At 43.9% G+C, this 26,054-nt stretch overlaps 1 protein-coding gene across 1 annotated transcript in view; it reads left to right on the top strand.

The window, feature by feature from the left end:
- Positions 1-26,054, top strand: part of TMEM132E (transmembrane protein 132E) — a 649,576-nt gene that overhangs the window by 521,484 nt on the left and 102,038 nt on the right. Inside the window, exon 3 of the mRNA XM_068268597.1 lies at positions 21,348-21,488. Coding sequence (XP_068124698.1) covers positions 21,348-21,488 — 141 coding nt within the window. The remainder of the gene's footprint in view (positions 1-21,347; positions 21,489-26,054) is intronic.

The raw sequence follows: 26,054 nt of genomic DNA, 5'->3' as shown, positions 1-26,054 counted from the left end.
CATGCTACATACCCCAAATTTACAGGGTATGTGCACCTTGGGAGTGGGTACAAGAGGAAAAAAAATTAGCAAAAAGAGCTTATAGTTTTTGAGAAAATCGATTTTAAAGTTTCAAAGGGAAAACTGTCTTTTAAATGCGGGAAATGTCTGTTTTCTTTGCACAGGTAACCTGTTTTTTGTCGGCATGCAGTCATAAATGTAATACATATAAGAGGTTCCAGGAAAAGGGACCGGTAACGCTAACCCAGCAGCAGCACACGTGATGGAACAGGAGGAGGCGCAGGAGGAGAAGGCCACGCTTTGTGAGACACAACAACCCAGGCCTTGCATGAGGGCAAGAAGCGTGCGGATAGCATGCTTTGTACCGCCATGCAGTCATAAATGTAATAAAGATAAGTGGTTCAATAAACAGGGACCACGCGGCAACGCTAACCCAGCATCAGCAGACTCAGTGTGACTGAGCGAGCGGTGTACCACTATTCCCAGCAGACACAGAACAGTGAACAGAATGCTATATAATGTGGCTGAGCGAGGTACACAGAGTGGCAGTAAACAGAATGCTATATAGTGTGGCTGAGCGAGTGGTGTACCACTATTCCCAGCAGACACAGAACAGTAAACAGAATGCTATATAGTGTGGCTGAGCGAGCGGTGTACCACTATTCCCAGCAGACACAGAACAGTAAACAGAATGCTATATAGTGTGGCTGAGCGAGCGGTGTACCACTATTCCCAGCAGACACAGAACAGTAAACAGAATGCTATATAGTGTGGCTGAGCGAGCGGTGTACCACTATTCCCAGCAGACACAGAACAGTAAACAGAATGCTATATAGTGTGGCTGAGCGAGCGGTGTACTACTGTTCCCAGCAGCGACACAATGACAGGGGGGACCCTGGCTAGCGTGGCTGGAGCGCGAACTACCCTGCCTGCCTACCCAAAGCTAAACCCACAGACAAATGGCGGAGATATGACGTGGTTCGGGTATTTATTTACCCGAACCACGTGACAGTTCGGCCAATCAGAGCGCGTTCGGGTCCGAACCACGTGACCCGTTCGGCCAATCACAGCGCTAGCCGAACGTTCGGGGAACGTTCGGCCATGCGCTCTTAGTTCGGCCATGTGGCCGAACGGTTTGGCCGAGCACCGTCAGGTGTTCGGCCGAACTCGAACATCACCCGAATAGGGTGATGTTCTGCAGAACCCGAACAGTGGCGATTACTGTTCGCCCAACACTAGGCACCACCAGGGGGGTCTAGGGGTTAGGGATAGGTACAGGGAGGGTTCTGTGTGAGAGTAGGGTTAGGTATAGTTACAGTACAATATACAACACCAGGGGGGTGGTTAGGGTTAAGCGCCACCAGGGGGGTCTAGGGGTTAGGGATAGATACAAGGAGGATTCTGTGTGAGAGTAGGGTTACATATAGTAACAGTAAATATACACCACCAGGGGGGTGGTTAGGGTTAGGCACCACCAGGGGTCTAGGGGTTAGGGATAGGTACAGGGAGAGTTCTGTGTGAGAGTAGGGTAAGGTATAGTTACAGCATAATATATGTAATATATACAATTTATTAAATTATGTATATTTAAACAAAGAGGAAGTCTAGGGGTTAGGGATAGGGAGAGATCTGTGTGAGCCTACAGTTAGGTATAATTGCAGTAAAATATCTGTAAAATTTACCATTGTATTACTATGCTTAATACAAGTGTAAATATAATTTTTTGTTATAGACGCTATTTGATGTTTCATTTCAGAATTCGTTTGTTGTTATAGACGGTATTTTGCTGTTTAATTTTCTTTTATTTAACCTATTTAGCACTACATTTTCATTTACAAGCTATAAACGAAAATTATTCTTTTAGATTACAACCTATCATTTCGGCTATATCCCGCGCCATTTTTTCCAGGCACCCTTTTTTGATACATGCGTAGTTCAGTGTCTTTGGTCAAAATAGAGACTGTTCTGGGTCCACGAGAGGGGGGATGGACAGTAAGATTGCCTAATCAAGCTGGAACCATCAGGGGGAGGGGGCTGCCAGAGGCTTACAATCTAAAGGATTGTAAGGACACATACACACTAAAAGCACTACCAAGTGATGCACACCATTAATCACCACCTCTGACCATGATAGCATATGTAGTCAGTATACATCAATGGTTGTTGGGTACTACCATGCATGAAACATTTCGGCCACTAAAAAATTATTGTAGTAAAATATTGAAAAAAAACTGGCTAATATTTTACTACAACTTAACCTAACACTACTTTCACACGGAACCCTCCCTTACTGATGCCTTACCTTATCCCCCCCCCCCCCCATGCCTAAGGCCCCGTTCACATTGCACGCGTTCCTGTCCGCGTTTCGGGAATGCGTGCGGGAGGCCGACACGCACGACATCAGACAGTGCATAGAGTGCACTGTCTGATGTTCACACTGCATGCGTTCCGGACCTGTGCGGTCCGGGAACGCATGCTGCACGCGTTTCCTAGCAAAGCGCGCGGCTGTCACATTCACTTTCAGTGAATGGGATCAGCCACGCAACGCACAGAGACGCACATGACGTGCGTTCCTGTGCGTTGTGTTCTGAACGGAAAGCGCCTGCGTTCTGTGATGTGAACGGGGCCTAACACTTAAAAACACACTCCTTATGCCTAACCTTAAAGTGGATCCGAGATAAACTTTTACTCATAAATTTACGCATAATTGTGTTCCTTTCATATAATTTATAGGGCATTCCTCAAGCCAAATACTTTTTTGTTTTAATACTCTAATTCCCTATAAACTAAACAAGCCTCGCCAACAGCTTTTCAGAGTGCTTTGGCATTTTTAGACAGTAGCAAGGGCTTACAGGAGCTCAGTCAGGGGAGGAGGAGGTCACTAGCCATTGATTTCAGAGGCAGAGGGGAGGGGGGAGGAGGAGAGGGGACTTGATTTACACGCAAGCTGATAGCATCCAGCCTTTAGCCTGTGACAATGTGACAAACAGAACATGGCTGCCCTCATTGTGTCACAGGAATAAATAATCATAAACTTTTGAAACTTTTGCAGCTAGATATGCTGTGTAAACTATCAAACTATCTAAGCTTTAGATAAGATATATAGACAAGTTACTTGTTATAGTTAGTTTTTCATCTCGGATCCGCTTTAATCATCCCCCCATGCCTGAATCTTAATTTAAAAAAAACACATCGAAGCATAACCACCCCTCCCCATGCCTAACTCTTAAAAACATCCCTCTCCATGCCTAACCTTAGCCTTCCCCCCATACCTACCCTTAAAGAGGAACTGCAGCCTAAACAAACATACTGTCATTAAGTTACATTAGTTATGTTAATAAAAATAGATAGGTAATATAATCTTTTACCCACACTGTTTTAAAAGAACAGGCAAATGTTTGATTTCATTATGGCAGCCATCTTTTTGGTTGAAAGGAGGTGACAGGGAGCATGCGACACAGTTCCAACTGTCCTGTGTCCTGAGCACCGCTCCCAGTTGCTAGGCAATGTGAATAACAACATAGGAAATCCCATCATGCTGTGCACAGCATCAGGGAAAAAAAGCCCGGGCTTTTTTTCTTTGATGGGTGGAGCTTAGCTAAAAATGCCGCTAAAAATGATGCTTTGGTAAGAAAAACAAAGTTCTGATGCTGTGAAACTGTTAAAGAAACACCAAGCCTTTTCAGTTCTGCTGAGAAGATTTTTAGTCCGGAGGTTCACTTTAACCGCCCTGCTGCCAGTCTACTGCTAATATGACAATGTTGGGGTGCCATCATAGGCACCATTATAAATAGTGTCTGTAGTGTGATATTTGCTGTATGAAATTTCACACGGGTGGCCTTAGTGTGAAATTTGCTATTTATCGGGCACTCAAATTTCACATTATAGCCGCCTGTAGTGACACCAACATTTCTTACAATAGCAGGCACCTAGATTTCCCGCTTTGGTGTTCTCAGTGTGTTAACATAGGATAACTGATGGGTAGCAGGCCCAATAAGAATAAAACACTTTACATTTTTTAAAATGAGAGATACAATAGTAGTTAGCTTACCTCTCCCGATGAAAGAGCCAAACATATAACTATGTTGGACAATTTTATACACAATAACAGACGTTTGGCAGTTTTTTTCTGCTTTCTCAGGTCAATATAATAAATTGTGCCTGGTGGCTGTAGTGAATGGGAAAGAGTGCCTCTTTTGTTCGTTCCTGTTCTCTACAGCCACAATTGTCTGTTATTGTGCAGGGCGTGTGGTCCTGCACTTTGGCAGAATGGACATTTTATTAAATATCCTATTTGCGTTAATTAGTGAACAAATAAAACGTTTATTATTACTATTATTTATATAGTGCCAACAGCTTTCACAGTGTTGTACAGAGTATGGTATATAGCCTTGTTACTGTCTCTCAGAGGGGCTCACAATCTTATCCCTACCATGGTCATATCATGCCCATCGTAGTCTAGGGCAGGGCTTTTCAACCTTGTCCTCAAGTACCACCAATAGTGCATGTTTTGTGGAAATCCACAGAGGCAGTTAATCAGCTCTGCTGAGACACTAATTACCTCACCTGTGAATGTTTGTGGTTTTCTGCAAAACATGCACTGTTGGCGGTACTTGAGGACAGGGTTGAAAAGCCCTGGTCTAGGGCTAATGGCAGCCAATTAACTTATCTGTATGCTTTTGAGAGGTGGGAGGAAACTGAAGTGCCCTGAAGGAAACCCACACAAACATGGAAATAACATACAAACAAAATATAAAATATATGTATTCAAGTAAGTCCAGGCTGCTAGATGGTAGAATCGCTTCACCTCAGAACTCTGGCTTCCTTTGTCAGCTGTCAGCACTTGCAGCCAATTGCCCTGCTCTGATGACATCAGAAGACAATCTCGCCTACACATCCACTGCATGAGAGAGAGGACGATAGCCAGAAGCGTAGCTAGGATCCTAAAAGTTCCAGTGCACTTTTGGGCACTCCAGCCAAAAAATGGGTGGGGTGATGCACCAGAATGTAGGAGTGGTCATGGGTGGAGCCACATTTACATGAACTTAAAAGCGGTCTAAGTAGGCCTGCCCCGCAAAATGTTAGATGAAACCCCCTCTCCCTTAAAACAAAAAAATAAATAAATAAATCCAGCAAATCACAGAAATAGGCAGTGCCCCTTCAACATAACTAGGGATGGGACGACGAATCCGGCGAATCCACGAATCCCTCGAATATTGGGAAATATTCGAGATTCGTGGATTCGAATCCCGACGCCATTTTCCACTTTGCGAATCCGCCGAATCCCGACGCTGCATCGCCGCGCATCCGCCGCTCGCACTCGTCCTCCTCCGACCCCCCCCCCCCGCGTCTCCTCCGCCCGCCCCGCGCCTCCTCCGCCCGCCCGCATACATTGTGTCAACTCACCTGTCCAGTGGAGCGCAGAGCGGCAGACCTCTCGCTCACTTCCTGGTTCCCTCTAGTGATGGCTTTTACAATGACGTCATCAGTAAAAGCCGGTCCGGCCACTAGAGGAAACCGAGAAGTAATGACGAGGTCTGCCGCTCTGCGCTCCACTGGACAGGTGAGTTGATACTTATGCAGGGGTGAGCGAGGAGGCACGGGGATGGAGGAGGCCATGGGGGTGAGCGGAGGAGGCACGGGGGGGAGGAGGCACGGGAGGGGAGCGACACCTACCTACCTACCTACCTACCCCTATACCTACCTAAAGGCCCCCTATACGTACCTACCGGCCACTATACCTACCTACCTACAGGCCCCTATACCTACCTAAAGGATACGTACCTACCTACCTACCACTATACCTACCTACCTACAGGCCCCTATACCTACCTAAAGGCCCCCTATATGTACCTACCTACCTACCTAAAGGCCCCTATACCTACCTAAAGGCCCCTATACGTGCCTGCCTACCTAAAGGCCCCTATACCTACCTACCTACCTACCTAAAGGCCCCTATACCTACCTAAAGGCCCTCTATACGTGCCTACCTACCTAAAGGCCCCTATACCTACCTACCTACCTACCTAAAGGCCCCTATACCTACCTACCTACCTAAAGGCCCCTATACCTACCTAAATACATACCTACCTATACTTAAGGCCCTATACCCTGCTACCCATACTGAAGGTCCCTTTAACTACCTACCTACCTACAGGACACTTTACCTACCTACCAGCCACTATACCTACCTACCTACAGGCCACTATACCTACCTAAAGGCCCCCTATACGTACCTACCTACCTACCTACCTAAAGGCCCCTATACCTACCTACCTAAAGGCCCCTATACGTACCTACCTACCTACCTAAAGGCCCCTATACCTACCTACAGGCCTCTATACCTACCTACCTACTTAAAGGCCCCCTATACGTGCCTACCTACCTAAAGGCCCCTATACCTACCTACCTACCTACATACCTACCTATACTTAAGGCCCTATACTCTGCTACCTATACTGAAGGTCCCTTTAACTACCTACCTACCTACAGGACACTATACCTACCTACCTACTGGCCATTATACCTACCTACCTACAGGCCACTATACCTACCTAAAGGCCCCCTATACGTACCTACCTACCTACCTACCTAAAGGCCCCTATACCTACCTACCTAAAGGCCCCTATACCTACCTACATACCTACCTATACTTAAGGCCCTATACCCTGCTACCTATACTGAAGGTCCCTTTACCTACCTAAAGGCCACTATACCTACCTACATACCTACCTATAATCAAGGCCTCTATATACCCTGTTACCTATACTGAAGGCCCATATACCCTGCTACCTATACTGAAGGCCCATATACCCTGCTACCTATACTGAAGGCCCATATACCTTTCTACCTATACTGCAGGCCCCTATACCTTTCTACCTATACTGAAAGCTACCAATATTGAAGGCACCCATACCTAGCTAGCTATACTGAAGGCACCTTTACCTCGCTACCTATACTGCGGGCAACTATACCACGGATCGCACAATTCTTATGTGCAGGATTCGTTAGATTCGGGATTCGAAAGGTTCGAGATATTCGAGAACCTTTTCAGATTCGGATTCGGATTCGGATTCGAAAAAATTGTGGATTCGTCCCATCCCTAAACATAACTAAGCAGAGTTACCTGGCTTCTGTGCTGGCTGGTCTGGCTTTATGCTGGGTGGGCTGGCCTGGTGCCAGGTTATCTGACAGTTCCCCCATAGCATTCCCTGACCTTCTAGTGGACCCCCTCCCATGTTCCCGCAGGCCTTCCATTGAGGCACCACAACTCCCAGCATGCCCCCAAAGAAGAACCACAGCTCCTTGCATGCCCCCATAAAGGCACCACAGCACCTAGCATGGCACCACAACACCCAGCATGCCCCCTTAGAGGCACAACAGCACCCAGCATACCCCCATTGATGCACCACAGCTCCTAGCATGCCCGGCACTGAGGCACCACAGCAAACACCATGCCCCCATAGAGGATCCACAGCTCTGACTCTGCCTGGGGGACATCCAGGGCACCCCAGAACAGATCCGTGGCACATGCCTCTGATCTTTGGGGCTAGCAACATCGATAGCAAGCCCATTAAGACTCAAAGAAAGCTAATTCACAATCTAGCAACAGACACTGGGAAGTACGGCTGCAGGAAAGACAGCCTGTTTACAGGTTTCTTCCAGATGTTTTAGGTTAATTTGAACTATGTACAGACATGCAGTCATCATGCCTAATATGCTTGTTTATATTTTTACAAGATTCTGGACTGCACTGGATACAGGAAGCTGGATAATCTAATTGGCAGGGAATGCCTTCTGCTATTTTGTGACCTGGGCCTGCATGCTTGTTGTGAGTACCTGCTCCTGACACTCCCACCCCACAGCATTAGTTAGCCTGTTTTTCCCCTCCCTCTCTGTAGAGGCACCACAGCTCCCAGCAAGCCCTCTCTCCCTCACTCTATAGAGGCACTACAGCTCCCAGCATGCCCCCTTTAGAGGCATTACCGCTGCCATCATGCCCCTTCCCCCTATAGAGGCACTGCAATTCCCCCTCATGCGTCTCCCCTCGATAGAGGCACCATTGCTCCCAGCATGTTCCTCCCCATCCACACAGGCACCACGGCTCCTATCATTCTCCCCTCCCCTTCCATAGAGGCAGTAAAGCTCCCCGCGTGCCCCTCCACCTCCATATAGTATTGAGTTTCCCCCAGGGCCCCAGAGCTGGCTGGCGGACCCCCCTGGCTTCTCCCAAAGTGAATAGTGGTCCTCAGAGCTTGTGAGTATTTGCAGCAGCACACACACACACACATCTGGCTGGTGCGTTCCTCTGTGTGCTTCAGTCTTCATTTTTGCATGCACCTCATCTCTCTGACCTCATGAGTATGTATGTGCTGTCAGGTCAAAGAGTTGAGGTTGTGGTTGAGGTTTTGGTACGCGTATTGATGTGTGTGTGTGTAGGGCGGGGGGGGGGGGGCAGAGGAGGGTTTGGTGAGGGTGCTTTTAGTTGGAAGAGGAGCAGCTGGTGACAGCAGCCAGCCTTGCATACATCAATACAACAGGTTCTAGGTGATAATTTGGCTAAATAAATAAATAATTGAATTAAATTCAATTTCTTAAGACATGATCTAACTGTAGTGATAAAAAATACATATATATTTAAAGTGGACCCAAATTAAAAATACAAGATTTCAGAAATAAAATCTATTTTCTAAATTATAATAATAAATAGCAGCCTTTTTTCAGCTGCATGATGAAAAATATAAAATATTTAACATTTATTGGAGAAACCCCTCCCTTCCTTTCATATTCAAATCAATCCGGCAAACTGGTGGAGTAGATGGTGTCCGGCAAAGGAGGAATTGCTAATGGCTGCCACCTGTATAACCCTAGTTATGCAAAGAGTAGGGTGAAAAAAAGCATGCACTGAAATGCTCATAGGCTTGAAGGAGTATTTATTTATCTTTGTATGTGTCAGAGTGGTGCAACTAAATATTTTGATTTCAAAAAAAGGTTTGGTTTGGGTCCGCTTTAAGGCTTCATCATGTGCAGTTTTACTGCAATGCACAAACGTGTTATTTTCAAGTACATATGGAAGGAGTTTGTCTTCCCATATGTACTAGTACTTATAACACCACAAGTCTCCTCCATACGATCTGCCATTAAATTCACAGCCCCAGAAACCCATGCAGAGCCATATAACAGGTGCAAAAATAGCCTACCACCATGGTCTGATTTTAAGGTGATCACTGAAAAAGACATCTTGGATATCCTCTCAAACCTTCGCCAGACTACCTGCGATCTGGACCCTGGCCCCACTGAGTTCATGTTGAAATGCCCTGAACTACATTCCACAAAATAGTCAACGGTTCCTTACAAGAAGGGTGGTTTCCCTCTACTCTGAAAGAAGAAATCATCAGGCCACTACTCAAGAAACCATCCTTAGACCCAGATGCTCTAAACAGCTACAGACCTGTCTCAAACCTCCCCTTTCTGGGAAAAGTTATTGAAAATGCTGTCTACCTCCAACTTGAAGCCAGGCTCTCCAGAAACAACATCATTCACCCTCTTCAATCTGGCTTCAGGAAATATCACAGCTGTAAAACAGCCCTCACCCAGATTTGCAATGATCTGCTCATTGCAAGAGACAAGGGTCAATGTTCCATCCTGATTTTGCTCGACCTCTCAGTGGCTTTTGACACAGTCGATCATGAAATCTTGCTCAACAGGCTACAAGAGTACTGTGGCATAGATGGCATTGTTCTCCGGTGGTTCAACTCCTTCCTGGCTGACAGAACACAAAGGGTAGCCTTAGGGCCCTTCCTCTCCAACCCTGTACCACTAAAATACGGTGTACCTCAGGGCGCAATATTATCCCCTTTACTGTTCACCATATACATGCTGCCACTTGGAGAAATCATACAAAAACATGGCCTGACATATCATTGCTATGCTGATGACACCCAGCTATATTTGTCATTCCAACCTGGCGTCACAGACCCTACTCCACAAATAAACGCATGCTTAGCTGAGCTTCAGGAGTGGATGAATAATAATTGGCTAAAAGTTTTGTTATCGAGGGCCAGGGCTCAACAGCAAAGCAGCCCCAGTCTCAACCAACACCGCTAAGGATAGGGAGCTCAGACCTAAACAACTCACACTGGGTGCGCAGCCTGGGAGTACTGATTGATGGGAAATTAAGCTTCAGGAATCAAATCTCAGCTTCTTTCATCTAAGGAATATTGCAAGGATTAATAATTCCTAATTACTTCAGAGGATCTTCCAACCCTAGTTCATGCCTTTGTCACATCAGGATTAGACTACTGCAACGTCCTCTACATAGGACTGCATAAAAAAACGTACGCCACCTGCAATTAGTACAGAATGCCGCCGCAAGGCTGTTAACGAGCCAACCCCGCCATTGCCACATAACACCAACCCTGTGCTCACTCCACTGGCTACCGATAAAATGGAGAATTCTGTTTAAGATCAGCTTACTGACATTCAAATCCTTGTACGATCTGGGCCCTGGATACCTGAAGGACTTGTTGCAACTACATCACCCCCCCCCCCCCCCCCCACACACACACAATCTTAGGTCAAAGGGACGTAACACCTTGGTCACCCCCAGAGTCCACCTCAAAACCTTTGGAGACAGAGCCTTTTGTTATGCTGCCCCTACACTTTGGAACTCCCTGCCACACCCAATCAGGACAGCTCCATCCCTGGAAGCATTTAAGTCTAAACTGAAAACCTACCTCTTCAGTCTGGCATTCATGAACATCTGACTATCTCCTCTGTAACACAACCCAGCCTGCAACCCTGTATTAATCTGAGACACAACTATGCGCTTTGAGTCCTATGGGAGAAAAGCGCTTTACAAATGTTATTGTATTGTATTGTATTGTATTGTATGATTGTACATTGCAGGCCAGCATCAGAAGGAAGAGAGGGACCTTCTTCCAACTATTTTTATTTCAGTTAACTTAAAGAGAACCAGAGACGAAACATCCTCATGTATTTTATTACATTTATCAGTGGGAACATGACAGTAAACACCTACCCTGCTTTTAGTTTCATTCTTATCTGCTTAATTAGTCTGTTATCAGCTGTGATAAGAATCCCTGACTGGCTCAGTCTAGGTTTGACCTGGAATCATTAGAGCTGAGTCACTCTTCTGTGGAGTCTTTTCAAGCCCAAGCCTGCCACCTCCTGGCTCAGATTTCCTGCTTTGCATACTGAGAGCTGTGATAACATGGGAGGGGCTGCTGCTGAGAGAGAATCTCTGAAACAGACACGTGTGGCAATATGATCTGTGTGCTCTGTGTGCACTCTGTCTGCATAGATACTGATGATGACTGCAGTTTCATTCCTATGAGAGACACTTCCTACAGGCAGCTGCACATCATACCAAAATGAAAGCACACAGATGAAAGGCTGCAGCAGCCTTTCTCATATAGCCTAGATAGCAGCCTAAGTTGCAAAGATCATCAGCACACCAGTCTCAAAAGCACTTAAAATGTATTGTGCCAGTTTCCACAAGATAGACCAACAATTGTTTCGAGGGCCACGCAGGGTCCCCCTTTATCAAAGCATGTGGTTACATCATGTAACCACATGCCTTGATAAAGGGGGACCCTGCGTGGCCCTCGAAACAATTGTTGGTCTATCTTGTGGAAACTGGCACAATAAATTTTAAGTGCTTTTGAGACTGGTGTGCTGACGATCTTTGCAACTTGGATTATCTGTGACACTGCCTATGTCACTTCGCCAAGCACCCATGGACAAGGTGATGGTGTGCCGACTTCGTCTTAGGACTTTGCTAGATAGCAGCCTAGTCTCATATAGCATACAGCACATCCAGAACAACTCATAACCCGGAAGCAGAAGGGATTTGAGCCGGCGGCCATATTTGATTTTTCCTGGAGCAATAATGGATAAAAAACACTAAAAAAAGGAACATCAGAGTGGAGAAATTATCAGGTAGAGCATTTATTCTTTACAAGCTATCGACTGATATGTTTATTTTGTGTGAAACGTTCATCTCTGGTTCCCTTTAACCCTCTCTGCCCACAAAGGGCTTGATTCTCTAAAACGTGATAACTGCTATCACAGCAGTTATCACGCGATCTGCTGCGCACAGTACTTATCACGCAAACAGCATGAAAAGCGCACGTGATCGCGTGATGCCCTTCACTTATCACGTGAACTAACGTTGTTCGCGTGATAAGTACTGCGCGCAAAGGATTGCGTGATAACTGCTGTGATAGCAGTTATCACACTTTAGAGAATCAAGCCCGACATGGCTTATTTCTGGAGTATTTGTGATTGGCTGAAAGAATCTGTAGGCATTAATTTCCATTCTGCAAGCTTAATCTCTTCACTTCCTGCTAAAATCCTGTTAACAGAATGTGGAACCTGAATTGAGACTATTGCCTCTGTGGCCGGTATGCAATTCACTCTTTCTCCTGAGTTTTCTCCTAGGTGAAATTTTCACAACTTGTCATAAAATATCCTTTAACCACTTTAGGACCATAGGCTTACGCCCCCTAGTGACCAGGCTATTTTTTACAATTTTGGGCTCTGCAGCTTTAAAGGCCTGCTGCAGGGCCTTACCACGCAGCACACAAAATGAATCTCCCCCCCCCTTTTCTGCCACCAACAGAGCTTTCTGTTGGTGGGCTCTGATCGCTCCCCCAATGTTTATTTATTTATTTGTGTATTTATTTGTATATTATTTAAAATAAATGTATCTATTTTTTCCCCCTCCCTCTGCCAACCAATGACAGCGATCGGCTATCATAGGCATCAGCCTATGAGAGGCGATCACTCCTGAGCCTCCCAGAGAGACAGCCAAGTGACACAGCTGTCCCCAGTACAGCGCTGCTGTAAACCGTAGTGCTGTACAGTGTAAATAGACAAATGTTTCATCGTCTAACAGTCTTCTAGTGGCGATCCCCGCTGGAACACTGGTGACGGAGCAGAGCTCTGTCATTCAAGCGGGATCTCCTGCAAAACACACCCCCAGGGCATGACGGCAGTTGCCATTAATTACGTGGTTCTTGGGGAGTCGCCGCATTCACGCCAATTGGCGTGATGGGGTCGGATAGTGTTTAAGCCACCAGCAAACAAGAAAATACACAAAATAAATTGGACGGTACTTTTTCACCAACTTTTGGGCACTTTTTCAATTGTAAAATGCTGAAAATGTAAACAGAAGTTGAAAATTATCTCCTAAGAGAAAACTCAGGAGAAAAAGTTAATTGCATATATTATTGTATATATATATATATATATATATATATATATATATATATATATATATATATATATATATATATATATATATTGTATTGTATATATATATATATTGTATTGTATTTCTTAAACATAGTTTTAGAACTAGCTAAAGCAAAATGTGCAATTACCACTTTTGCGAAAACTTGTAAAGTTTAAAATACATATGTACACATTCATGCCATTCAGAAGTACATTTCTCCCAGTGTAAAATACATTATAAATAATTATTCTCCTATGTTTCTGCCGTATACAGTAATGTTTTAGACTAGTCTATCTTCTCAAGATTATTCTTTCTCGGTACAGTGTATACGTTATTCTTTAAACTAGAAAGGATCTGAACAAAGATACCGGGCCAGCCTTTTTACTCTTTTTCACACTGTTTGGGCAATTGGACTACGCAACTGCTGTTTAGTATGGTATGTGCTTTAGAAAATAAAGAAAACACTGTGAATCCCCTATTAAGAGATAGGCTAGTCCACAACCTGACAGGTAAGTTAAATTTTTACTACCTACTGTAAGTGACAGGGAAAAAAAGAAATTAGTTGTGCATTTCTCTCTGAGAGAAATGATCATTCAACACATGGGCATGCACATTTTTGCATTTAAAATTTTACAGTTTTTAGCATTAGTGGCCCTTTAAACTAGAGCATACCATAAACTCCTTGAGATAAGAAAAAGACACTTCTAAGACATGCCCTTGCCATGTAGTCATCCACAGCCTGTCACACCTTTAGCATGCATACCACAAAACGTTTAAGAGCAAAATATATTTTCATGATTTGGGATGGTCAAAAATTATGATTTCCGATTGCATGGAAATTTCAATTTCTTCAAATGCCTTTTACCGAGTCCATGGGTTTCAGCACTATAGTGTGTGACACCATTGTTGGTGTATACGTTGAGGGAGTACGCTGTTACTTTTGGCACTACCCTTTTTACACTACTATACACTAGAGGTGTACCGAACGGTTCGCCGGCGAACGGTTCCAGGCGAACATTGGTGGTTCGCATTCGCCTGCGCCAGGCGAACTTTTCCGGAAGTTCGATTCGCCCCATAATGCACTATGAGGGTCAACTTTGACCCTCTGCATCACAGTCAGCAGGCACATTGTAGCCATTCAGGCTACAGTAAGCCCTGGAGCCCCATCCCCCCTTATATAAGGCAGCCTCCGGCGGCCATTACAGTCACTCGTGTGCCTGCTAGAGAGAGGAAAGGGACAGCTGCTGCAGACTTTTTCTCTTAGGGACAGATTAGTTAGGTTCTAGGCTGCTTTGCTTGTTCCTGACTGATTAATATTGCTTTTAAAGCACCCAGCAACAGCTCTTTTCAGAGCTCAACCTGTACATTTTTTTTTCTGACACTTTTGTTGCATGCACAGCCTTGCTAATTGATAGTGTGTGTGCCACTGCCAGCAGCCCAGCACATTCAGTGACTGACTGCCTGTGTGTGTGACAGGGAGCTGCACATTGTACTACCCAGTACTGCATATACCCCAGTACCTGTTGTGTTTACTTAACCCACCTCATCACTGCATATACCTAGCTTTGTGTTGAGTGAACCCAGCTCACTGCATCTAACTACCCAGTACCTGTTGTGTTTACTTAACCCACCTCATCACTGCATATACCTAGCGTTGTGTTGAGTGAACCCAGCTCACTGCATCTAAGTCTAACTACCTGTTGTGTTGAGTGAGAACCCACCTCACTGCATCTTAAGTACCTTTACTGTATACTGTTCAGTGAACCCAGCTCACTGCATCTAACTACCCAGTACCTGTTGTGTTTACTTAACCCACATCATCACTGCATATACCTAGTGTTGTGTTGAGTGAACCCAGCTCACTGCATCTAACTACCTGTTGTGTTGAGTGTGAACCCACCTGGCCACCTCACTGCATCTAACTACCTGTTGTGTTGAGTGAGAACCCACCTCACTGCATCTTAAGTACCTTTACTGTTGAGTGAACCCAGCTCACTGCATCTAACTACCTGTTGTGTTGAGTGTGAACCCACCTGGCCACCTCACTGCATCTAACTACCTGTTGTGTTGAGTGAGAACCCACCTCACTGCATCTTAAGTACCTTTACTGTTGAGTGAACCCAGCTCACTGCATCTAACTACCTGTTGTGTTGAGTGTGAACCCACCTGGCCACCTCACTGCATCTAACTACCTGTTGTGTTGAGTGAGAACCCACCTCACTGCATATAGCTAGCATACCCCCGAGATGGACAAAATGGACAAACCAGGTAGAGGAAGAGGTAGAGGCAGACCCAGAGGAAGGCCACCAGGCACCGGCAGGTCTGTGGCTGTGCGAGGTGGTGTTGCTGTGATTTCATGCGGACCTGCCCCAAAATACAGTGCTCAGAAGAAGGCACGTGCCATCACTTCCCAAAATCGTGAGGAGGTGATTGAGTATTTAACACAGAACACCTCATCTCCCGCAGCCACCAGCGCTACAACAAGCACCACATCCGCTGCATTTGACACTTCGCAGGAGTTATTTGGTGGTGGTGGTGAAATCACTGATTCCCAGCCACTACTGCAACAACAACAAGAAGGCGCAGGTACACCACCTCATACGTCTGAGTTAGGTGGCGATAGTATGGACGTAACGTGTGTGGATGGGGATGATGGTGGACCACCTGAAGTTGGTGCACTTGAGGAGGTGTCTGAGGAAAGCGCAGCTGGCCAGGAGGATTATGATGACGATTATACGGATACCACATATGTTCCCGGTAGAGGAGATGACCAGGGGGACAGTTCAGAGGAGGAGTCAGAGAGGAGTAGGAGGAGACAACTCCATGATAGAAGCAGAGGGAGCTCGTCCTTAGAAACAGCTGGGGGCAGTGTCCGGTGCCATGTATCGCCAGCTATGGCCAGGGAGCACACATGCCCTTCAACGTCAGCTGCTGCTGATGCCACCGTAGCGCCATCACCCCAGGGGGGCTCAGCGGTTTGGAATTTTTTTCACGTGTGTGTCTCAGATCGGAGCAAAGCCATCTGTTGTCTCTGCCAGCAAAAATTGAGCCGTGGAAAGGCCAACTCTCACGTAGGGACAAGTGCTTTACGAAGGCACCTGGAGAGAAGGCACAAACAGCTATGGCAAGAACACCTGAGGAAAAGAAGCACCCAGGGCCGGGCCGAGGCATAGGCTGGAGAGGCTCCAGCCTCAGGGCGCAGTGTAGGAGGGGGCGCAGAATTCATTCAGCTGTCATTCCTAATTGTGTTTGAAGCAGAAAGAAATAAGAAAAGGGGATACATGGCAGTGATTGCAAGCCAGATAACTAGATGTTAAGGTGTTGGGGAGGTTGCGGGCCCTGTGGTGCCTCTTAGTCTAATAGCAACCAGTGTTTGATGGCTCGGGTGGCAGGGATGGAGGGGCGCACTTTGGTGTCTCAGCCTTGGGTGCTGGAGGACCTTGTCCCGGCTCTGGAAGCACCCCTCAAAAGACAAGCAGCGGAGAACAACCGTGGCAGCCATCACAGGGGGCTTCTGCTGCTCCACGTTCCCATGGTATTGTTCGTGGCTGGGGGGAGGAAGAATGGATACACTTTTAAACAATTTAAAAATACAACCATCTAAACTTTCAAACAATTTAAAAATACAACCATCTAAACTTTCAAACAATTTAAAAATACAACCATCTAAACTTTCAAACAATTTAAAAATACAACCATCCATCATTTTCAAAAAATTTAAAAAAAAGGGCAAAAAAACTTGCCCTCCGTAAAACATTCTTGGCAAATGCTTTCGACTTGGTTTGTCTTCCGCTGGCTCAAGGGTCCATCTGGCCACAGATGCCTGGTCTGCAAAGCACGGTTAGGGCAGCTACAGCATGGGTCTCAGCAGGCTCCCACTTCGGGCCGCAATCCAACCTTCATTCCCCGCGGTGACAATGGCAGACTTGCCCTCCATAACGGATTCCCGTTAAAGGATTTAAAGTTAATTCATTTCAAATACACAGCAGGGCCTCGAAAGTCCGCCTCCTGTATTGTTATTTTTGGTCACTACCTCGGGGCGGGCGTGCATGCCTACCTGCTGCCCTCCTTGGATGTGTAGTGGTAGCCGTTTCTCAGGCTCCACACCAGATTCCATCCCTCATTCCCCGGCCATTACCCGGGGTCACAATGGCAGACTTGCCCGCCTCCACAGGATTCTCATTGTAGCGGTACTGAACAAGTACACAGCAAGTAGAAAATGTAAATTAAAAACAAAACGTAAGCTTTTTAACAATGCCATGGAAAGTTGAGAAGGAAGTCACACATTACCTGACATCACTGAGTGAGGAAGAGCAATCACGCCATGTTGCGCAGTAGTCCAGCATGGCCGTCACTACACAAACAGCTGTTTGCGGTGCGTTACACAGTGAGTTTGGTGTGTCAGTGTGAAGCAGTACTCTAATTACACTCCCTGTTTGATGTATACACATGCAAGATGTTTGAAAGCACGTTAGGCCTGCAATTTAGCATTCAATGTGATTTCTGCCCTTAAAACGCTGCTTTGCGTCACATCCAGATTTTTCACCGGGACTTTTGGCATGTATCCCACTCCGCCATGCCCCCCTCCAGGTGTTAGACCCCTTGAAACATCTTTTCCATCACTTTTGTGGCCAGCATAATTTTTTCTATTTTTCAAAGTTCGCCTCCCCATTGAAGTCTATTGCGGTTCGCGAATTTTTCCGCGAACCGAACCTTCTGCGGAAGTTCGCGAACCCTGTTCGCGAACCGAAAATCGGAGGTTCGCGACATCTCTACTATACACCAGTACCTGTGGATCATTGGGGATTAGGGAATAGCAACACACCATCCCTGTTTGAAATACACAAGGGTGGTGGTGGGAGATCGACCATGACCTCCCTGTTTTACCCCCCTACTTGTACTAGTGACACAGAGCTGAACTCTTTTAGGGCCACACCCTTATGTTAACTATTGCTCTTTGTAACCACGCAGTTCATTTTAATGATATGCAAATAAAGTTATAACTTATATACATTGTACTATAGGGCCTGTCTGTTCGGACATGCTATTACATATACTTTTTCACTGTGGACTTCTGCTAGATAATGCAGGCCCTTACTGTGAATGTTGGGCCTTGCCACCACATTTTCTGTAAATGTATACTTTAACCAATTCAGCCTTCACTCGTTTTCACTTTATGCATCCGAGCAATGTTCAGCTCCCATTCATTAGCCTATAACTTTATCACTACTCATCGCAATGAACTGATTTATAGCTTGTTTTTTCTGTCACCAATTAGGCTTTCTTTGGGTGGTACATTTTGCTAAGAGCTACTTTACTGCAAGTGCATTTTAACAGGAAGAATAAGAAAAAAAATGAAAAAATTCATTATTTCTCAGTTTTCGGTCATTATAGTTTTAAAATAATACATGCCTCCATAATTAAAACCCACGTATTGTATTTGCCCATTTGTCCCGGTTATTACACCATTTAAATTATGTCCCTATCACAATGTATGGCGACAATATTTTATTTGGAAATAAAAGTGCATTTTTTCCGTTTGGCATCCATTACTATTTACAAGCTTATAATAAAAAAAAAATTGAAATATTTAATCTTTACATGGATATTTAAAAAGTTTAGCCCCTTAGGTAAATATGTACATGTTTTTTTTATTGTAATGGTTTTTTTTTATTATTAAACATTTTATTTGGGTATTTTTGGGAGGGTGGGATGTAAATAGTAATTTTTTTAATGTAAATATATGTTTATTCATTTTTAATGTAGATGTAGTTTTACCTTTTGGCCACACGATGGCAACCTTAGGTTTGTATACATGACGTCACTCTAAGCGTAACATGTACACTTAGAGGGGCGTAGGGGGACGTAGGAGGCAGAAAAAGTGAGGCTTCCGAGAGAAGCGGTCTCTTTTTCTGCCAGGGAGAGGAATCAGTCATCGGGCACCATGGCCCGATTAATTGATTCCTGGGCTAACAATCCACGGCCGGGAGCACGCTTAAATGGTTAATATAAAAAAGTTGATATATTTACTGTACTATTTAATGTGGGGCCTATACCAACACTAATTTTGATAATTTCCCCCCATACTACATGTAGTGTTTTTTGCTGTGTTCTAGTAGTCCCACAACCATGACATCTATCCTTGTCCATCTTGCTGTGAGCATGTGGCTTCTTGCATGCGTGCATATTGCTGGCAGTGGAGTTACAGTCATAGTTAGGAGTGTGTGCACATACTTGTCTGTCGCCAAAGTGTATTCACGTGTGTGTGTATTGTTGTAGGTGTATGCACATGGGCATACAGCTCCCAAGCTTAAGGTGAGTGTGCCATTGATAACCTCATAAAAATAAACCTCAAATGGATTGTACAAGGCCTGGCTTCTGACAAAAAAATTATTTTGTAGCAAGTTTTAAGTATGTTGTTTAAAGTTATGATTTATAGCAAGGCTATAAATATTGTGCCCTTCCCAGTTTTATTACACTCATTTCTCCATAGTTATATGCAGTACTTTTAACTGTGTGAAACCTTGACATATGTCCATACCCATCCTTTTGGTTTCTTGCATATGAATGTTGCTAGCCATAGACTTGCACACACGTATGTGCCATGTTGCAGTTGCGTATGCATGCAATTCCCATGCTTAGGGCTGTGCACACATCTGTATGCTGATGGTTATCTTGTAACAGGGCTTCATCTGGAATGTACAATATGGGAATCACCAACATGGATGCTCAATGAAATGCTAATAATTTGAAGTTGATACAGGGTTATGCATATTTTGTACGCAAATTTATGTAGTTTGAAAATGAACTTTGTCTGACTAATTTGCTCCCCCCCCTCCCCAAAAAAATCAGACTCCACCCCTTTCTAAGGAGAGTTAAACTGTTAAGTTTGAAATGTTAAGCGTTAAGTTAGGCATTTACTTATTTAAAACTTAAGCCATGAAGTGAAACTTGTATTGATCTACTCCTTGAGTATATATGCGGCATTTACTCTACCAGAGAAATACCACATGTAGGGTGTCTTAAAACGAATGTTACATGAATATTGAGTAAAAAAAAGCACCTATTCTATTTCTACATAGACTGAATTCATTGAAAATGCAATTTCTAATCCAATTTGCTCATTTTTTGAACATTATTAATTAACACTTTTCTGGTTAACTAACATATGTAAATTCAGTAAAGGTTAAGTTTTAATACTGGCTATGATACACACCACTGCAAGCAATCCTGTTTATCTAATCCCTTTCCTAACTATACTAGGTTATTGATTTTGTGCATGTTTTTAAGCAATATCATTAGGTCTAAATGGCCACGTTTGTGAAGGACAAGATATCTTCATGTATCTTGTTTCATAACTCCGCCAACATGTTCAGTTTTGAGTATATATATATATATATATATATATATATATATATATATTCTTCTCTTCTCAAGATAAGAGGTCTATATACTGTATATAACAAATAAAACTTGTCACTTCATAATACTCTTCTCTTGTGCAGCACCTATGATGGTATCAGCTTTCCCAGCCTCCTTCACACAGTGAGATGGTGTCACGCTGCCTGGCTCAGATCCAGTTCATCCACTCTTTCCTTTCTTTTATCTTTGTCCCTCCCTGTCCTTGTTTTGTCTGCACTGATGTCGATGACTAACAACCACATTAACACGAGGGAGAAAAGCCTCGGATGCACACAGTCACATCAAACGCATCCATCTCTAGTGAGGCAATTTTTTTATGTCTGGCAAAACTACTTCCCCGAGGCTCCGAGTTTTTATGGTGCTTTTTAGGTACAACTGTCGCTGCCTTAGGGGAGCAGATACATTAAGGGAGCCAACTGTGCACCATCTTTGAACAAAGTCAAATAAGATCTTAAAGCATTTCAAAGAATTTAGATCTTTTAGTCTCCAGGGCATGCTATGCAGAGCAGCTGTGTAGCATGACCAATTTACAGAAGATTGGTTACTTCAATCAATGATATCAAGAGCCAACAGACCAGAGAATGAAGCTGCTATAGAATCAATAGGTAGTCAGCGGAAACTGAAACCATGCTTCATTAATATTCTCTTTCCTCTTTGTCCTATATAGGGTGAAGGCTAAGAAAGGAATAAATCTGCAGAGCACCAGGTCCCTCGATCCTCAGTGGTCTGTCAATTCGGAGCTTCAGACAGGTGGGAAACACTCAACAGCAACAGTAGATGTGACCAAGATTCAAGGGATGCCACACAGGTATTGCTTTATCTCGGCTATCATCCACATTCTTCCCAAATTTGCTGCACTTTGTGGTTTTGAAGATGTTTTTTTCACAATAAATGCATTTAGGTGCTGAATCAAAGTAAGACTGAAAAAATAAGAAAGAAACCATCAAAGCAAGCCTATCTGCTTGTACAATGAACCAGAGCAGGCAAGCACTCAAGGCCTTCCAAACACAAAGAATAGAAAGCAAAGCACTTTTGCTGCCCTTAGCTTTAATGCTGTTTATCAGCTCCTTTAATCAGGCTGTATAATTGAACACGCTCATCAAGAGCATAAAGAGCTTCCAGTTACATAAGTTATCCTAACTCTTACTCAAGATTCATTATTCCCACCTCCCACGTATCACTCAAGTCAGCAAGAAATTGAGGGGTGAGGGCATCATATGTTGGGCTCATGAAAGCAGCTTCAGCATTCAGCAGAATGTTTGTCAGTCAAAGACAAAGCAAATAAGACCTATATCTCAGTAATTGTTAGCACAACATAAAAGGCAATATGCAAAACAATAAACAGCCAGCCATTCAAAGCACAGACTTACTCATAGGCACAATTCAGCGTGATATGTTGTGATTTTCTTCTGGTTAGTTTATTTGTAAAGTTTAGTAGCCATACATTAGTACCAGTACTTATCCTCAGCTCCACCCCCTGGTAATTAGTGTAGCCGATATCCTCCACCCCAAACCTCCCTCCCTTGTTGACCAGTACCAGCCAGTATCTGTCCCCCTCTGCACACACGCACACACACACACACACACACACACACACACACGCACGCACACACACACACACGCACGCACACACACGCGCACACACACACACACTCCATATGTAGATCTAAGGCTAAACAGCTACATTCATGCTAGTTTTGGTACATCAGCATCCCTACATATTCTCCTGCTATCACACAAAATGCATCAGGAGCCAATGGAGGGACGCAGATGCAAACTCACTGGGATGAATGAAGAGGAGAAAAGAGGACCTGCCACCCAGCACTGGATTAGGTATGCAAGTTTCCGCTGTGGCCGCTCAGCTTAAATCCACATAGGAGAGAGGCAGATGCCCTTAGGGGGAGAAAACACTGGTGCACAGATACTGGAACTCTCCCCCTACACCCTCCCCGGATATAATTTGAGAAACGTAGGTCTGAATCACACACTAGTCGACCCCTATACTTTACTTGAGTCACAGTACTATGGTAATACAGTAATATATAAAATATTATCATATATTAATTGTGTGTACAAAATATAAGTTGCGCTATTTGCACAGTGCAAAGCTACATTACTGTAAAACTGGCATGTGTTCTGTACTTACTTCAGTTTTACTGGCCATTCATAAATCAGGGACAATATTGCTGTAGCGGTCACAATGTAGTTTTTGCTGTGAACCTCAGCAGTTCCATTATTTCCTAGTATGAGGTTCAGCCATGCCCCTCCCATTTCAGCAACATACAGTGCTGGGCAAGGTCCACCCAATCCTGGTATTGGCATTGCTGGGCGTGAGTAGATCCCCCAGGCAGATCGATTGTGGATTGGGGATCGGGGGCTGCCATACACATACCTGATTATCGGCTGAAGTGGTTGTTATTGGCCGCCTCAGCCGACTTAAGTCAGGCATGTGTTTGGGCCTAGTAAGCACAAATGAGAGACAGGCTCCCAGTTCAACACCCCAATCGCTCATATGCAGGATTACATGTCCACACACTCAGCAGCAGTATGGTGGTGTATGGGATGTTGTTGTATGGGGTGTTGGTGTGTGGGGTTGTATGTCTCTGCTGTGCAATTTTTTCATGCAGTCTCTAATCACTGATTTAAAAAAATTCCATGAAAGGGGTTCATGAACTTTTTTTTTTTTAAACAGTTTCACTTACCTGGGGCTTCTACTGGCCTCCTGCAGACGTCCTGTCCTGCGCTGATCCTCAAGGATCCACATGTCCCCCATAACAGGTCACTTTCCCTTTTTTCATCTAACTAGACAAATGCCATGGCACCTGCGTGGCCCAGCGCGTCTGCGCTCCCACTCGTGTCTCTGGGAGCTTCCTGCGCAGGTGCAGTACGAGAAAACTTCGTACTGCGCCTGCTCAGGAAGCTTTATGGAAATGTGGGAGCAAGGCCGTGCGACCTGTTCTGGGGAGATGAGGATCCCTGAGGACCGGCGTCGGACAGGATGTCTGCAGGGGGCCGTTGGAAGCCCCAGGTAAGTGAAACAGTTTTTGTAAAGGTTAATGAACCCCTTTAATCTCTCCTCGCCACTACACCCACGGTTGTTGCCTCTCTCCCATCTGCCTTGACCTAGCCCTGCCCAAATATTTCCTGTCTGGCAGGCACTTCACTAATAATTTCAGTATTTGTATAGCGCTTTTCTCTTGTCAGAGTCAAAGCACTTGCAAGGCAGCCACTAGAGACTGAGCACTCAGTAGGCAATAGCAGTGTTAGGGAGTCTCACCGAAGAAATTCTTACCGAATAGCTGCTGGCTTACTGAAATGGGAAGAGCTGAGACTTAAACCCAGATCTCCTATGTCAAAGGCAGAGGCCTTAACCATTACACCATCCAACCACTAACATTGATGCTGAGACTGTAGAATAGACACATGGACTGGGGGAGAAAGTGAAGAACTAGATTTGGTGTTTCAAGCTGGATTAAGTTTATTCAACTTTTGGTGTTTGCTGGGGTTTCAAAGAACCTCAACCCCATTAGGGCAATTGGGAGCATAGATGAGATAGTAAGCATGCATAAACTAACCAACTTGAGCAGAGAATTACTCTAAACATTTTCACTGTTCCAAAATAGAAGTGGAAACTGCTCTAGTGACCCTCATACTGAAGATATTGATACGATTTTGAAGTAAATATATAAATAAATATACATGAATTTTGCTTAGTCATAGTTTTTCATGACTGTCCAGCCTTAGTTGAATTCACTTCCTGTTTAATGCAGAAATTAGTTTTTGATAAAGTACACAGGTTTGTACAAACACTGATTGATTTTATTCTGGTGTGCTCATCGAATGTGCTTGAAATCAATTCACAGCAGCCTTGCAAGTGAATAACGTCCAATTAGCATGAGACAGTTGAACAATTTTTCAGCATGATCAGGGATGGTGGTAAAGAACTTTTCCGTGCATGGCTTCTTTATGGAATCATTACATACGGTTGATGGGGGAGATGAAATGGAGCTGTGGTCTAAGTGTGGGAAGCAAACCTCATAGTGTTACATTCAGCTAGTAGATTGACTTGTGTACACCTAAAGAGGCACCTCTATTAGACAAGCGATAACCTAATTAGTATAAAGATGTAGTGGTAAGCGCTAGTAATGTGATTATGCAATCAAGTACGCATTACATCAACAAAAAAGAGGAACTGTAGTCAAAATAACATAAAGGGCTTGATTCACTAAACCGTGATAAGTCATATCACGGCCGTTTTCGCGCTCATTTTGCGTGTGATCGTGAATTTTTGCAACGCAATTGCAAAATTTCAAACATTCATCATGATTGTGCGTGCTAATTTGCGATTGCACACGCACATTCGCATTCGCACGCAAACCTGAAAATGCAAAAACGGCCGTGATATGACTTATCACGGTTTAGTGAATCAAGCCCAATGAATACATTTTTTTTTTTTTTTACAAAATTCATTCAGTAATGATTTAGTTAGTGTTTGCTAATTGTAAAATATTTCCTCTCTTTGGTTTACTTTCTGAAATGTGTCACAGGCAGCAACATCTTTAATACTGTCTGGCATGTGAATTCTGCGGAATGTTCATTTAGCACACCTAAAAGAGCTAATGCTCAGTGCTTTTAGAAGTGCTTTTTCAAGGCAATTCTAGGCATGTGTCTAGTGATTTTCTATTTATACGTAGTGGTTTTTGACTTTGATGAACAGAGGCGCCAGCAGAATAAAAACAATAATTAAAAGTTTTAACCACTTCAGCCTACAGGTTTGAGAATTTTTTACATCTGAGCAACTTTCACCTCCCATTCATTTGCCAATAACTTTATCACTACTCATCACAATGAATTGATCTATATCTTGTTTTTTCCGCCACCAATTAGGCTTTCTGTAGGTGGTACATTTTGCTAAGAGCCATTTTACTGTAAATGCATTTTAACAGGAAGAATAAGAAAAAAACGGAAAAAATTCATTATTTCTCAGTTTTCAGCCATTATAGTTTTAAAATAATACATGCCTCCATAATTAAAACTCACGTATTGTATTTGTCCATATGTCCTGGGTATTGCACCATTAAAATTATGTCCCTATCACAATGTATGGCGACAATATTTTATTTGGAAATAAAGGTGCATTTTTTCAATTTGTGTCCATCACTATTTAGGAGCCCATAATTTAATAAATCATATTGATATACTCCTTTGACATGAATATTTAAAAAGTTTAGACCCTTAGGTAACTATTTATGTTTTTGTTTTTTTTTTAATTGTAATTTTTTATTTTATTTTTTATTAAAACTTGTATGTGGGTATTTTTTGGTGTGGGAGGTAAACAGGGGATTTTACATGTGTAAAAATTTATTTTATTCAA

This window comes from Hyperolius riggenbachi, chromosome 2 (genome assembly GCF_040937935.1).
Source record: "Hyperolius riggenbachi isolate aHypRig1 chromosome 2, aHypRig1.pri, whole genome shotgun sequence".
Taxonomy (NCBI): Eukaryota; Metazoa; Chordata; class Amphibia; order Anura; family Hyperoliidae; genus Hyperolius; species Hyperolius riggenbachi.
Note: the sequence above shows the minus strand (reverse complement) of the source record. Positions and strands in the feature narration are given on the sequence as shown.